A 15,882-nucleotide genomic window follows, 5' to 3' on the forward strand; every position below is an offset into this window, starting at 1 on the left:
AGCATTGAATGTATGCTTCATAATTTTGAGTTTCATTACAAGCTCCTAATACCTGAAATTGATGAATTTTGGTCATTATTAAAATTCTCTGACAGGTTAAAATACTATTTGCTTATTCGTTCTATTCTGGATGTAATAAACATTTGTGCCAATTTAGAGATTTTGTGATCATGTTATTTACATTGCATTAATGATATTTTGCTCACATTTATGCATTACTTGGTGTGTGGTTAAACCACAAAAATCAATCCTTAAGCTAAAATTAACTTTTTTCTCTTTTTACAGGTGGAACGTTACTATTCAGATGCTTGTAGCATCATTTGAGGCTTATGAAGACCTGATGAAGAAGTCCCAAGAAGGAAAAGAATTTTATGCAGATTTGGAAGGCAAAGTAACCCGGCTTCTGGATAAAACAAAGGACGTTTGTAAATCTCAGGAAGAACAAAGACAAGTGGTGTTGGAACAGTAAGCTTGATATTTTTAGACAAATTGTGTTATGGTTATATAGTGATTTAGTAATCCAAAGGCATAATTTAGTGATGTACAGATGATTTAATTTTAATTCAGCTGCTTCAGCAGCAATCACTTGTCTTGCTGTATTTAAATTCCATAGGCCCATATAATAATAATGCCTGCAGACATTTATAAAATAAAATCTATTATGCCCTTTGGTTAAAAATAAACAATGCTGAAAACAAATGAGCAAGCCAGGCTGCATCAGTGGAAAGAGAATCTGTTAACATTTTAAGGTTCAATAACCTTTGAACTGGGAAAGAGAAAAGTTAGTTTCCATTTGTAGTTGAGGGATAAAAATAACAAAAGGACTATTTGAAGTGAGAACAAATGTGTCAATGTAGTAGTCACAATCAGATGATACTTTGTTATCCGTATTAGTTTTGATTTTGTATGTTTCCTGTTTTCACCTAATTTGCAACTTCTATTCTTGGTTATATTTACTTATTTATTGATATGCTGCGTGGAACAGGCCCTTTGAGCAGTGCTGGCCAGCAACCCCTGATTTAATGCTAGCCCAATCATGGGACAATTTACAATGACCAATTAACTTTTTGGACTGTGGGGAGATCCTGGAGGAAACCCATGTGGTCATGGGGTGAATGTACAAATTCATTACAGCCAGTGGCGTGAATTGAAACTGGGTTGCTGGTGATGTAAAGTGTTATGCTAATTGCTGTGCTACTGTGATGCCAATCTAGTAGTGCCATCTCTTGGCCTTTTCTAGAATAAATCTGTTGGAACAGATTTTTTGAAATGTTGCTAGGAAGGCTTGTACAAAGCAGTTGTTGTATTTAAATATTACCATGAGTCTCAAATTGCCTTTTGCTATAAGGTACTGTTGGTTTCAGTGTTTCTTGTGAATAAAAGGAAATGTAGGAAAAACAAAACTTGTGCAGAGAAACAAATACCATTGGTCATGTACTTTATATTTTGCAGGGAAATTAAAAAGAAGCCACCACCAAGGCCTACAGCACCAAAACCTTTACAAAAACCTTCTGATGCAGAACTTGAATCTTTGTCAAGTATTGAAGATTTAGATATGCAAGCATTTAATGCAGCACTCACTTTCAGTGATCTACCCAATGAATTGAAGAGCCTACCACCAAACACTTTGGCTTCACACATTAGTGGAATGTCTGTAGATGGCATTGGACCATATCCTATGGATCCTGCAGGTTTCCCAAGGATAAAACATGCAGCTCCAGAGGTTTTCTTTGCTGCTAGGACTACTAGTCCACCACTACAACCACCATTACCCAGTCAACGGTTTCCACCAGCTACATCAGTATCAGGCCACATGCATCCTTATTTTCATGGGGGAGCAGTTCCACAGCCATGCTCAGTTGGTGGTATAGCCCAACCACCTTATGTAGGAATTAGTCATTCAGGGCCTCCTTCAGTCAGTGGTACATCTGGTGTACCTCCTCATGGCATGGGTTCATCTGTCTCTTGCCCTGTCCTCCCTCAACACATCTCTGCCTCTTCACCACCACCACCACCAGTCTTTCCTGCTGTGTCCAGAACTAGAGATCCCAATCCTGGTCAGCCTCAGTTCACATCTGGCCATTTGCCTCCAAGGGGGACTTCACCACAACACATGCCAAATTCCATTTCTGCTCCTTCAGTGGGTCATCCTTATAGTACTGCTGGTCCTTATGGAATGGGGCAACAGGTTTCTTCAACTGTACCAGTTAACACTGGTCTGCACACGCCTGCTCCACCAGTTGAGCCTATGCTTGCTCATCCTGGACAATTTTGTAGTCAGATGCCTGGAGCTAACACAGTCCCTCAATCAAATATAGGAATTAGACCTTCAACCACAACGGTAGATAGCATACAGACTCCAATTTCTAGCTTCACACCGGATCCTCAATTAGTGACAGGGCAGATGAATAGGCAGCCAGTCTATGAAACAACAATGAAACAACTCCACACTGTTTCAGCTGGAGTTCCTCCTGTACCTGCAATGAATGCTGTCGGTCAGTATCCATACCAATCCGGTGGCCAACTGTCCCATTTTACTAATGTGCCACCATTTGTTGATCCTACCCAGGGACCACAGCGTGTGTTTCAACACCCGCCACAGGTGCATCCAGATCATCAACTGCAAATTCGGCCTCAAATGCCAACTCAACAGCCTTACCCATCACAGTTCTTTCCTCAGACTAGGCCACAGTTCCAGCCTCAGACAAGACCTCAAAATCCAGCACAGATCCCACCCCATCCTCCAGTACCAATGCCAGCTCAGCCTCGGCTTCAGATGCAACCTCAGTTAAGACCGCACCTCTATCAACATCCTCCTCAAGATAAAATTGCTCAGTCTGGTGTTCCCACTCATCCAGGCAATGCCGTTTTTCCAGCAAATTCAGGTAGCGTGCAGCAACCGAGACAGACTGTTCCTGCGGCAGTGGTTCCACAAGTTCAGCCATGCCATGCTCTACCACCTGCCACAGACACACAGCCAGTGACTTTGCTTCCTGCATCATCAGCTCAAGGGCCCCCACGTGTGCCATTTACACCTGTCCCACCTCATCTTCATTCGGGATTGCCACCAGCACTTCTACAAAATCATATTGGAGCACCACAGCCCATTTCGAGTGGCCATCTTTCTTCTCATCCAGTCCAGCCTACATCCAGTGCAGCTGTTGGCCAAATGCAATCCAGCACATTTGGACCTGGATCTCCATTGCCTCCTCCAGCATCCCTCTCCCCAAAGCCTGCACAAGGACCGGTCAGTACTCTGCCTGCAGCAATGCAGCCCACACCAATGCCTGGGTCTACTGTCATGCAACAGAGGCCACCACAATCTTTTACACCTGGTGCACCTACAGCAACCCAACCTGTCTCAGAAGTACCTTTCCAGAGACAAAACTCTTTAACTGATGATCTTCTGTCATCTAGTCCTGACAGCCAGCATGGAGGGCCTCAAACAACTGTGACTCAGCCACTTCTTCTGCCGACTAAAGCTGATGCAAAGGAAGGGCAGAAGCCAAAGGGAATACAAATCATTGAGAAAGATCCTTATGAGAAGCCTGAGCATGTGAAAATGTTGCTGAGTGAGTTGGAAAACTTTAAAGTCATTATTGATTCATTGGATAGGCCATCATTTGGAACTTTGACTGAACTAGACTGTAAGTGGAAAGATTTGCAGGATGCTCAAGAGAAAGATGCCCGACAATTGTCTATTGCCATTGCCCGCTGCTATACCATGAAAAACCGTCATCAGGATATCATGCCTTATGATAAAAATAGAATTATAATCCAGTCTGGAAAAGATGACTATATAAATGCAAGCATGATTGAGGACTTGTCATCTTACTGTCCGAGAATCATAGCTACCCAGGCGCCTCTGGTGGGAACTGCATCGGATTTCTGGCTAATGATTTATGAACAGAAAGTGTCTCTGATAGTTATGCTCGTCTCTGAACAAGAAGTAGAGAAGGTAAGTCATGATATTTGGCAACCTATTGACAATCTAAGGGAATTAATGAAATTGAGTAAATTTGTATTTGGGCAGAATAATCAGTGCCTGTGGAATGGCAGTATTCACTCTTCACACCAGCTGTAAGCACCTACAGTAGCACTGCCACTTCATTTTCATGTTTCTGCACACTATACATAAAACTATGTAGGAGATGTGTGTACTTCTGACAATGAGAATGGCCAGCTTGTTGATCACTTGTCCAAAGCCAGTGCTTGAGTTGTCTGAAATGCATTTTAATGTGACAACAATTTTAAGTTTACCTTTCTGAAGAAATCCCAATCTTTATACTTGACCTACTAACAAGCTGCCAAGTGGTTAGTCATAGAACACTTCTGCACAGTTCCAGGCTCTTTGGCCCATTTAGTCTATGCCAAACTATTAATCTGCCTTGTACCAGTGACTGGTACCTGGACCATAGCCCTCCATACCCCTAACATCCATGTACCTGTCCAAACTTCTCTTGAATGTTGAAATTGAACCTGCATCGATCACTTCTGCTGGCGGCTCTTTCCACATTCTCACAACCAACTGAGTGAAGCTCCCCCTCGTTCCCTGTAACTGTTTCACCTTTCTCCCTTAACCCATGACCCCTTATTCAGATGTAGCCAACAGTCTTTAGGCAATCAATTTTTAGTAATCATCGGTGACTGTCAGTAAAGATTACATTGTTCTTGTTTGCTTCTCCTCCACCTGTCACTAATCAGAAATACTCTTCTGGGCCACAGATGGGAATACCTTTGTGGTTATCTAAGGTGTTCTGAGATAATTTTTTTTTATTGATGAAAAGCTAATTCTGAAATGCAGCAAGCTACAGTGTTTTTAGTCTTGCTATGGATAACTGGAGCATCTTTCTGGGAGAACAGAAAAGAATTGCATTGCTTTACAGACTTGAGTCTTTCAGGGTAAGAACAATGATTTGTGATGTGCTCAAATGTTAGGCTATCTGGCCATTGGTAGAGCATTGAAGCATTGTGTTATTAAATGGCAAATCTCCCATAAAGACTGCTGTAATATGATATATTGGCAGATTTTGAATGATCTCGAGATGTATCTTTTCATTCCACATTTCAGGAATGGGCAAGACATGAAACAAAAACAAAATAATGGAGATTTGATTCTCACTCCACTGTTTATCTGATCTTAGATGGGCTCATATTAATTGTAGAGCAAATGACAGCTAATTGGTTGTTCATTGACCCCTAGTTAAAACCAGTTGCTGGATGAAGGAAATGATAGGCTCAGCTGTCACATTTGACTTCTAATGTTGGGCAAATGTGGATAAGAGCTCAATGCATAACCTTAGAAACAGTATGAATCTCTAAAATGGGACATTGAAATACAAAGTTTATTCTAAGTTATAAGGAAGTGAACAGAAAGTATAACAAATGCAACTGATTTGCTAATATCAAGAAAGTAGTTAAAAATCACTACTATTCTTAACCTGGTTAGTCCTTTGTGTTTCCATTCCCATAATAGTGGACATGGCCTAGCAATCCCCATCAGTAATGTCCAAAATTCTTCATCTCTAGTCCACACAATATATGCTAATTCTCCTGGCAATAACAATGTTCCTGATTTTTTTTTTTAAGCAGCTTTCTGAACAAAATTTAATAAAACTAAAGCCTTCATTTACTCCTTTTCCGTTGGCTGACTGGTATCACCTTACTGACCAGTCCAGGGTTCAACCTTTCACATAAGGATTGCTTAATAACAATACTGGAGAAATGGTGATTACTGGAAGAAATTTAGTTTGAATAGGCTGGTGTATCTCACTGTCCTTTATTCAATCTCCCTGTGCAGCAAAAGGTAGTCCGTTACTTCCCTGCAGAAAGAGGCCAACAGATAGTGCATGGGCCCATTACTTTGACGTTGACCACACAGAAAATAACACAAACTCATGTGGAGCGAATGATTGGACTGCAATACAAAGACCAGAGTCTGAAACGGACAGTCATTCACCTGCAGTTTACCTCGTGGCCTGAGCTGTGAGTTTGCATTTGTTTATAACTAGAATAGGCCCAATCTACTAAAATTCTGAGGTTGCGGAGGGCCTACATTTGATTGCTTGTCTGATGTGCTGTATGTGTAATTTGTTTACTGCAGTTGTCCTTTTTTTTCTGTTTCCATTGTCCCTGACTTGTTGGGAAAATATCTTAGTCATGTGCTATTGGAAGCTGAGTGCTTAGAGATGCTAGATTTTGTTGTGCCTGAAATTCTACAATCAGAGGGATGTCCTCCAAAGAACGGGGGTTTCCCTCCTCCACCATAGATGCCGCCCTCATCCACATCTCCTCCATTTCACGGACATCTGCTCTCACCCCATCTTCCCACTGTCTTAACAGGGATAGAGTCCCTCTTTCTTCACCTACCTCCTCATGGGCCTCCACATCCAACAAATCATTCTTTGCAACTTCCACCTCAACAGGATCCTACCACTAAGCACATGTTTATATCCCTGCCACTCTCTGCTTTCTGTAGGATCACTCCCTACTAGTCCCTCCACACTAATTTCCCTGCTGGTACATATCCCTACACACGTGAAATGCTACACTGCCCATTCACCTCCATTCAGGGCCCTAAACAGTCCTTTCAGATAAGACACTTCACCTGTGAATCTGTTTGTGTCATCTACTGTATCCAGTTCATCCAATACAGCCTCCTCTATATTGGTGAGACCCAGCATAGATTGGGGGACTGCTCTGTTGAGCACCTTTGCTCCATCTGTAAAAAGCAGTATTTCCTTGTGGCCAATCATTTTATTTCCAATCCTCATTCTGACATGTCAGTCCATGGCTGCCTCTACTGCCACGACGAAGCCACTCTCAGTTTGGAGGGGCAACACCTCATGTTCTGTTGGGGTAGCCTCCAACGATGGCAAGAACATCAATTTCTCTACCATCTGGTGATTTTTCCCTCTTCCCCGTTCCCTCCTCTTCTAATCCCCAATCTGGCACCACTCTTACCTCTTCTCCTCACCAGCCTATAACCTCCCCTGGTATCTCTCCTACTTCCATTTCTCCAATGGTTGACTCTACTGTCATATCAGATTCCTTCTGCCCTCTACCCTTTTTACCTGTTAACTCCCAGCTTCTTTCTTCATCCCCTCTCCCCCATTCCTCTGGCTTCACCTATCACCTTCTAGTTTTTACTTCTTCCTTTCTCCCTACCTTATTCTGGTGTCCCCCTTCCTTTCCAGTCCTGATGAAGGATCATGACCCAAAATGTCAACTGTTCATTCATTTCCATAGATGCTCTTGACTGCTGAATTCCAGCATTTTGTGTGTGTTCTGGATTTCCAGTATCTGCAGAATTTCTTGTATTTGTGACTACTAATGCTTGGTGTTTTAGAATAAGACTTGGGGAATAAATAACAGCTGCCGATATTCATGGAATCACACTCAAACTGAACCTTGTGTGTTAAAATGCAGTAATTTAATCCTGATTGAGAGTTGCCTGCTTTGATTTATCTTTGCTGCACATATTATGTTCTATAAATTTAAAGTAGAATTTGTTCTGAATTTTTTGTAGGGGGTTGCCTGACAGTAAGAGTCACTTGCTGCGTTTTATTCAGGAAGTGCATGGGCATTATCTGCACCAGCGTCCACTACATACCCCTGTTGTTGTCCACTGCAGGTAACCCTATTTTCTGATCTTGCAGACAAGGAACATGGAATTAAAGAATTTAAGTAGTTAAGACATTGGAAAAGTTATCTAAAGTTTTGAATTCAGTTTAACATATGGTAGCGTGGTAGTTAAGTTAATGGGAATGCACTAATGATTAGAGATGAGAAAATGATAGGCATGGGTATTTCAGTTCCATTAATGGATGAGTTATGAATTTAAATTGTCTTTTAAAAAAAATCACTTAAATTTATTAAAAAACTGTTAACTATGGTGACCATTCAACTATCAATCCTGGTTCATTCATTTACTTTTGATGAGGGGAGAAATAGATATGCAGTCAAAATGAGATCAGTCATCAAAAAATATTGATGCTCATGACCAACTTAACTAGTTTAAAATTTTTTTTTAAAAAAAAGCAGGTGCATGAGCTATGTATGGACACAAAATTGCTAAAATTTTGGCCTGCAGCATGGTTCAGTAGGAAAACTTGAAAGAGTGTTCCTATCATTGTGACTAGAGCTCTTCCCATTTGATAAACAAGCAAATTTAAATTTTTGATAGTGTTAACAGAACAACAAAGTGGAAATGACTTTGTATTGTGTACTTTAAATTGGCTAAAGTCTTGGTCCTGCATTTACTTCTAATATGGTTAGAAAGCCCTCTCAACTGGTAAGTTTACTCTAAGATGAACAACTGTAGTGCACATTGATAAAATACTAGCTGTAGATTTCAGTGAGTTAGGTATGATGACTTCAAAATATTAATGTCATATTCATTCTTTCAGTTCGGGAGTCAGAAGAACTGGTGCTTTCTGTCTCGTCTATGCAGCGATACAGGAGGTAGAGGCCGGCAATGGAATCCCTGACTTGTCTCGGATTGTGAGGAAAATGAGGCAGCAGAGGAAACACATGCTACAAGAAAAGGTGAGACAATGGGAAATACCTTATCACTTAAGCACCCAGAAGAGAAAGAACACAATTGTTTAAAATCCTGTAACAAGATCTTGGTGAATTTTTATGGACATGAGAACTGAAGAGTACTGCATATTGGTGAGAATGGAATGTTTTGCTCTCGAAAGTGTCCTCTGAAGCTCAGGCACGTGTTGCCTGGATACATTCAGCATTTAGTATTGATTTTCAACAAAGGCAGGTTTCTGTATCTCTCAGTTCTTTTTATTATCAGAGGTATTTTATTGTTCTTTCTTTTCCATCATTCATCTCCTATTTTTTTATTCTCCAGATAGATTAACATATCTTTACTTTCCTTTCTTGGCCAGCATCACCACATTTTTCATCACAAGTTTATTTTCTGTTCACTTCACCTCATTCTCTATATTTTTTCCTTTTCTGATCAAAAGTCATTAATCTGAAACATTGCTATTTTCATAGATGCTGACTGAATTGAATATTTCTAGTAAAGTTTTACAACTTGATTCCTGTTTTAAATAGTTAGGAAATTAAGATTTTTGCTCAGAAATAATGCACCTCATGATATGGTCTCACATGTCAAAAAATCACAATTTTATAATTCATTTGAAACTAATATACATAAGGTATATTATTTGTCATTAATCTAAGCATGTCAAGCTACTTCAGGTGCAGGAACATTATTCATGTATTTGAATAATATGCTTGTGAACTGTTTTATTTTAATTTCTTTTGTAGATCTTAGTAATTTGTGCCTTCATGGTTTACGGAGTGTTGATGTACGAATGTGCTAGCAACATGCAGTTGGTTTTAAATCCTTTGTTTTTCTTTAAACCTTTGTAGCTCCACTTGAAGTTCTGTTACAAAACCATTCTCAAGCATGTGGAGCAGGTTCTACTGAGGCATGGAGTTACCACCAACCTGTCCACCAAAGCACCCAGCAGTTCATCTCAAAAGGTATATTTAAAAAAGTACTCTTGGATTTGAATTTGTTTCCTCCAGTTGCTAAAAATACATATTGCATTTGTAATATGTCTTTTGCTGCAATGAACCAAACTAAAGTATTTCACCCTTGCATTACTGTAAAAATTTTAACCCAAAGCTATCTAAAATATTAGGAAGAAAGTTCAGAAATAAGATTCTGTTAAGATTTTTTGGAAGGTGAAAATTGGAATAACATGAAGAATCAATTTTGTTCAGTTGGTAGAAGGGTTTCTTTCCAGTTTACTCATATTTTCTTTCTGTTTTACAGATTTATTCCCGCCAGGAGTCGCAGGACTTGGTACTGGGAGGCGATTTGCCAATTAGTTCCATCCAAGCAACAATTGCAAAACTTAGTATCAAGGCATCTGCAGGGACCATCGGGGACAGCAAACCAAACTTACTGCCTTCACTTGACTCAAGTTTCAGTGTGTGGCCTAATTCGCAATCTGAAGGTTTGCCAGTATCTGCTGATAATTTGCTCCAGCAGGACTTGATAGTTGAGGTTCCTAGTTCAGTGCCAGAATTGGCCGCACCATCACAGACATCAACATCAACTCTACCTCTGGTCACAGAAGCTAACAGGGTAATTTTGGACAATTGTGTTTCAACCCAGGCACTTGATAAAATGAACATAGGTCCAGGGAATCACTCAGTTACCACTCAACCATGTATTAACAACCACATCACAGAAGCAGAGAACAAGGCTTCATCCCTGGATCTTCTGGCTTCCTTGACTGCAGAGGCCTTCACTCTGGACACCAACCCACGGAACAGGCAGAAAATCAGCAAGCATAGCTTCTTTCAACCCCAGGATGGCCAAGGCCTTCAGGCCACTCAAACAGGCGAGGATCCCCTGAGCCTTCTGGATCCACTCTGGACTCTAAATAAAACGTGATGTATTGGTCAAAGACTAATTTCTAATCGAATGGTCATCCACCATTACTGGAATTATTGAGACATGGTTTTGTCTACAAGATGAAACTGGATCAGCCTTCATTGCAGTGTCAGCAACACAGAGCTAGAGTGTAATCCAGTTTGTTCTACATAACAGGAAAAGCAGCATCCAATCTTATATAATATATAACTCCTATATGTATAAAAAGTTAGGAATTGCCTTTTCTCTACCATTAATGCAAATAGTAGTAAATTATTGTCTACACACGGTTATGTTTAACCACTGTCTTACAACAATTAGGACAAAAAATTATATTTCCAAGTATCTATAATGTGTAATTAATGCTGAAGAATTTTGGTCTGTTGCAATTTGTTTCAATCTGCATCAGATGTTTTTTGGAAATCTTGCATGACGATTTGTTTAATTTTAGGGATTCATAAAAATTAATATTCTGGAAAATTACCATCCCCTTTTTGTTTTGCTGTTGATAAGTCTGGTCATGCTTCATCCCTGCTGCTTGTTTTTTTCTGTCATTTGTAAAAGAATTTTGAAGCATGTTTTCCCCAGAAACTTATAGATAAAATCTTTCAAAGCCTCTTTCCCCTGAACATCTTAAATGCCATCTATATGTGCCTATTCTGGTTTTCCTGTTCTCTGTAGTTAATATCATTCTCTTCATGCCTTTGGGCTCTGATGCAATTCCTTGGGGTTTTGTCTGTTTGTTCAGTATCTTGCCTGCAATGTTTGCCCTTTATGTCAAGCCTGGATAGTGAAGGCCTGTGGTTGACTTGAAAACAGGTTGGTGTTAGGTTCTGACTCTGCTGTAGATTTCCTTCCCAGCTGATGAGCAATTTCAAAGATCATGACCCTGGATCAGTAATTGTGCTTGGTTCCTTCTGTTAGGGCTGACCTATATCTACAGCACCTCAAATGTACCAATTTTAGTTCAACCTCAAGTGTTCTTGCACGGTGAGTTACAGCATGTTTGTAAAAGTCCATCTGTGATTTCATCAGTATTAAGTCTGGACCGAGCAGCAGGCAAAACCTCTGTAGCTAAGCGGAGAGATTAGTTTTATTGAGATGAATGGACTGTCTATTTATTGTTTATTGATATCTGACCAGTAAGCCTGGTGTAAACATCCACAGATAATGTGATGCTTGTTGCTGCCATGGGTCTGCAGTAGCTTCTGCAACAAACAGCAGAGTTACCCATCAAGGGTCTGGAGCCAGGTTAAACCTATTTGGATAATTGTAACTGATTTGTTGAAGAGATAAAATATTAAAAACGTAAAGTTGTACAGAAATTAAGACAATGGTGATATATTGACCCCTTTCTACTAGATACACCCTTTGTAGCATTTTTAGTATCATTCACACCAACAATCTTAGCTCCAAGGCAGTTTGAGGTTCTTGTACTTAGCAATTAAACTTCAAAGGAAACAAGACCATCACTGGCCTTTAAAAAAAAAAAATAAATAAAAACAGATTTATTAATAATCCAGTTAAAGGAATCTGGACTTCCAGTTTTGTAAGTCCAAGGTTTGGAAAGTAACAGCTTGTTAATGTAATTTGGAATATGTTTTAAAAAAGTTTTAATGTAATTCTAAGTTATGTCATCTCACAATTAAAAATATTCTGGGATGCTTCATTAAGAATTAAAGAATATATGTTTAATCACTGGCAATAACAATATTAATATTTTTGCCCACAATTTTAACTGGAAGATTCTAATCATCACTATTCATGCTGTGTTCTTACAGAATCTGTACAGCCCATCTAAGAATTTCTCACAAAGGATTGCCTACTGCCATTCATGGTGACTTAAAGCAATCTTGAAGGGATACTGCACTCTGATCAGTGGAAGCACTGCTTCCCTTCAGTCCAGTTAGTCCTATACCATTACCATCTCTGCTATTACTAATCTGTAATCTAACAATTTTATTACACCAGTTACAACCCCAACACGGACTCTCTCAAAATGCTTTCCAAAGCCATAAAAAGGCCTCATTACAAATATTGTATCTGAGAAAAAACTAAAAAAAAAACTAAAACTAAGTTTTCCAAGAACTAAGTTTCTGTAGAAATCTTCCCTGCTAGGATTAATACTTACTGCAGGACCATTATCTTTTTTAAAAAAAACTTCAAAGTTGGTCTAAATCCGGGGCCTCTAAAGTGGCCAAGTTTCAAAATTCAATGAAAACATTAAATCAGAGGACAGACTATATTTTTTAAAAAAAGGTCAAACAGCATCAAAAATTGTTGACTTTATCAGGGCTAAATCCTTTACTTGCATTCTCATTTTACATCTAATATTTTAATATCACATTATCACCCAACTAATATTTCACATCCCTGAATAACACTGGGAACTAAGATTTTTAATTAAAATAAAGTCAGCGTTGTTTGTTTCCAAGGTTATAGCCAGCCTAAATGGAGTTAAGGTGACCTCTTGGGGGGGGGAGGTAATTATTTTCATGCAACTTGCGCATGAATGTTCCATTGAGAAGAATGTGCCTTACCATAAGGCTGTTCAACACCAGAACTCAGTAACTTCCAGCAAGTCAGTTTAGCTGGCCAAAACTGTTGTCCAAAAGAAACCATGTAGACGTGACACAGCAATGGTTACAAAGTGGAAGCAGTATGACTAACAGAGGTATCAGTACCCTGTTTAGTAATTGAGGCCACTGCTTCTGCACATTTACCTCCTCTCAATTCTCTGACACAGTATCGTTCTCTGTGAATTTACTTTGTGTCCTGATGTGATTGAGGACTATGCCATTGATATAGAGGTAGCCTAGCTGTGTACCAATCATTTTGCTTTAGCAAGGAGTTTTATAGGCTGTTGAACCTCCACATTAGAATGCTGGCTGGATTCAATAGAAACTTTCACAATGAGAGAAATTGTGGCAATGTATTCTACGGCCAAAATCTGATGAATTCAAAGAGATTAGTTTGGTCAGATTTTTAAAATTTGACATTCTGTTACATCAGGAAATCTGCAAAAACTCAGTTAAAGATTTCACAATTTGAGTCATCATCTAAAACCAGACATTGCTCTTCTCATAACTAGTGCTACAAGTGAAGAAATTAGAAATTTGTAATGGAAGAGATGGAAAAGGGAGTTGATTGAACACCTAGTAACTGAATGTCACTTAACTGGGTAGAGAGGCTTATACTACTTCTATCCCATTTCAAATAATGAATTTCAATGAAGAATCTTCAAATGTACAAGATGGCTGGCTGTATGAATGTCTTTAATGCAAGCACATTCTGTGATTTGCAGAATATATAGTAAAATGTAATCAAATCAAAAGCAAAATATGTCTGCATGCACACACCTTGAGGGAATTTTGGCAGGAAGAAGGAACCTAACACTGTTGATCACCAGGCTGTGGAGTTAACATCTGAACTTTTACTTTCCTCCTCTTCCTCCCATTGCCTATATTGTGCCCCTACTCATGATTGTTTCTTAGATGCAGCACCTGAAAGAAAGGCTGACAGGGATGTGGGGAGCACCTTAGACCAGAAGATATAGGAGCATTTATGCCATTCAGCCCATCAAATCTACTCCATCATGACTGATCCAATTCCCTCTCAACCCCATTTTCCCGCTTTCTCCCCATAACCTTTCATGCCCTAATCAAGAACCTATCCTTCTCTCCTCACCCCTCCCCCCTCAGAAATCCTGCTTCATGTTTGTTTCTAGAATTATATCTTTATAATGGTGACAGAGTATCTCACTCCAAAATCTGAATAGGAATCAATGGCACAATCCTCTGCTAACGTTGAAGAACATACTAGGCTTGAATGCACTATGTTTTTAGGTACAGGCTACAATTCTTTGGGCTTGGTTGGGGATGGGAACTCATTTGCTCTTCTGAATTTGACAGTTCAGGTTTTCCAAAATGCTCTTTAAGCAATGCAAGCTATTTGTCATTTTGATCTGTTGATTTCAGCCCTGCAGAAAGGAAATCTTGCATTTTATTAAACAAACTTACTAATGCGCTTTGGATGAACCAATGATTGTTTGAATTTAGTTCATAAATTGACCTGAATGCTTTCATTCCTTTGTTTACCTCTTAACCCTTTTCTTTAATCCTTGTTCTATTGTAAATGGTAATCCTCATCTTTAAAGCCTGAAAATTTGTGCCATTGCAGTCACAATTTAACATCTATTCTAGTATAGCACACTGTGAATGTGAGGTTGGGGGGGGGGGGGGGGAGAGGAGTGGTGAGGCTGTAAAGAAGAATCTTAAGTCTTTCATTAGACTTTCCAATATCCTGCATGTGTACATTGTCAAATAACACTAATTTCAATGGTACATTCCACTGTAATATAAATTGTGCTATAAATAACTATTTGATTACTTTGTTGTCCCACGTTGTCTTTTTTTTTTTGTTTTGCTGAAAGGGATGTTATTTCATGACTTAGACACTGATTTATGATCTTGGGCTTATTATCTAGCTGACGCAGGTGACCATGCCAGAAGTGTGGAATGTTTCATTCACTGAAATGATATTCCTTCAATTGTATTCTTCAGTTTTAAAATGGATATCCTGACATCTAAATCTAGGAATTTTCCACCATTGTTTAGCAGTTGAAATGTAACTTTAATAGTCCTGCAACATTACCACAGCAAACTGAGACCTGAATTGTAATGGATTAGGGAATGTATTTTCTATATTACATCTGTAGTTATACGTCAAAAATCGTTCATTGGCTTTGAAGTACTTTGGAACATCCTGAAAGGGATGTGAAAAGCAGTAAATAAATAAATGTCCAAATGAATATGAAATATGTGCAAATGCAACTTTTCCTTCATTATGCTACAGACTCATCTTGATATTGCTGAATATCAGGATAATTGGTTAAGTTGTTAACCAGGTTAATATTACAGAACTCATTTAAACTACATAGAGCTATATCTGGTCTAAAGTTGTACACTTCCAGTCATAATCACACTTTCAACACCCCAGCTACTAGGTAGGTGGGAGTGAAGTGTTGAGGTTGTGATCTGTTCGGTCAGGATCCCAGCTTGGGACACCAATTCCTGCTCCTAATTTATATCCCCAGCATGATTTACAAATAATGAAGTACTTTAAGATTGTAGAATACTACTGATTCTTACAAGAGTATGAAGTTCCAGTCAGTATTCTGGCATGGAAGTGATCGCTACCTGAAATAATGACAAGAATTTGGGTTTAAAGTGTACTTATGACCTACTTGCCCATAAATTTGTTAATTTGCTCTTGCAGCCAATCACTGTGGTGTACAAGTATTTCTCAGAATGAATAAGTCTCCTCTCGATTACTGTCACACACCGACCTTGTAATGTATTTTTTAAAAATCCAATATAAAAAGGCTTTAATAGGTAATATTTTGCATTTTCCCTTGGCTTTGAGTGATGTGTGCAAGTGGTGACGGAGACGGCAGAAGCTGGAATTTTGAGCAA

The 15,882-nt window shown here is 39.1% G+C and overlaps 1 protein-coding gene across 1 annotated transcript in view; it reads left to right on the forward strand.

Annotated features, from left to right (window-relative positions):
• ptpn23a (protein tyrosine phosphatase, non-receptor type 23, a) overlaps positions 1-15,225 on the forward strand; it is a 61,412-nt gene extending 46,187 nt beyond the window's left edge. The window contains exons 19-25 of the mRNA XM_073048845.1: positions 286-465; positions 1,453-3,958; positions 5,801-5,985; positions 7,529-7,633; positions 8,409-8,547; positions 9,394-9,507; positions 9,803-15,225. Coding sequence (XP_072904946.1) covers positions 286-465; positions 1,453-3,958; positions 5,801-5,985; positions 7,529-7,633; positions 8,409-8,547; positions 9,394-9,507; positions 9,803-10,429 — 3,856 coding nt within the window. The 3' untranslated portion in view covers positions 10,430-15,225. The remainder of the gene's footprint in view (positions 1-285; positions 466-1,452; positions 3,959-5,800; positions 5,986-7,528; positions 7,634-8,408; positions 8,548-9,393; positions 9,508-9,802) is intronic.
• The last annotated feature ends 657 nt before the right edge of the window (positions 15,226-15,882 follow it).

This window comes from Hemitrygon akajei, chromosome 1 (genome assembly GCF_048418815.1).
Source record: "Hemitrygon akajei chromosome 1, sHemAka1.3, whole genome shotgun sequence".
NCBI classification, from domain to species: Eukaryota; Metazoa; Chordata; class Chondrichthyes; order Myliobatiformes; family Dasyatidae; genus Hemitrygon; species Hemitrygon akajei.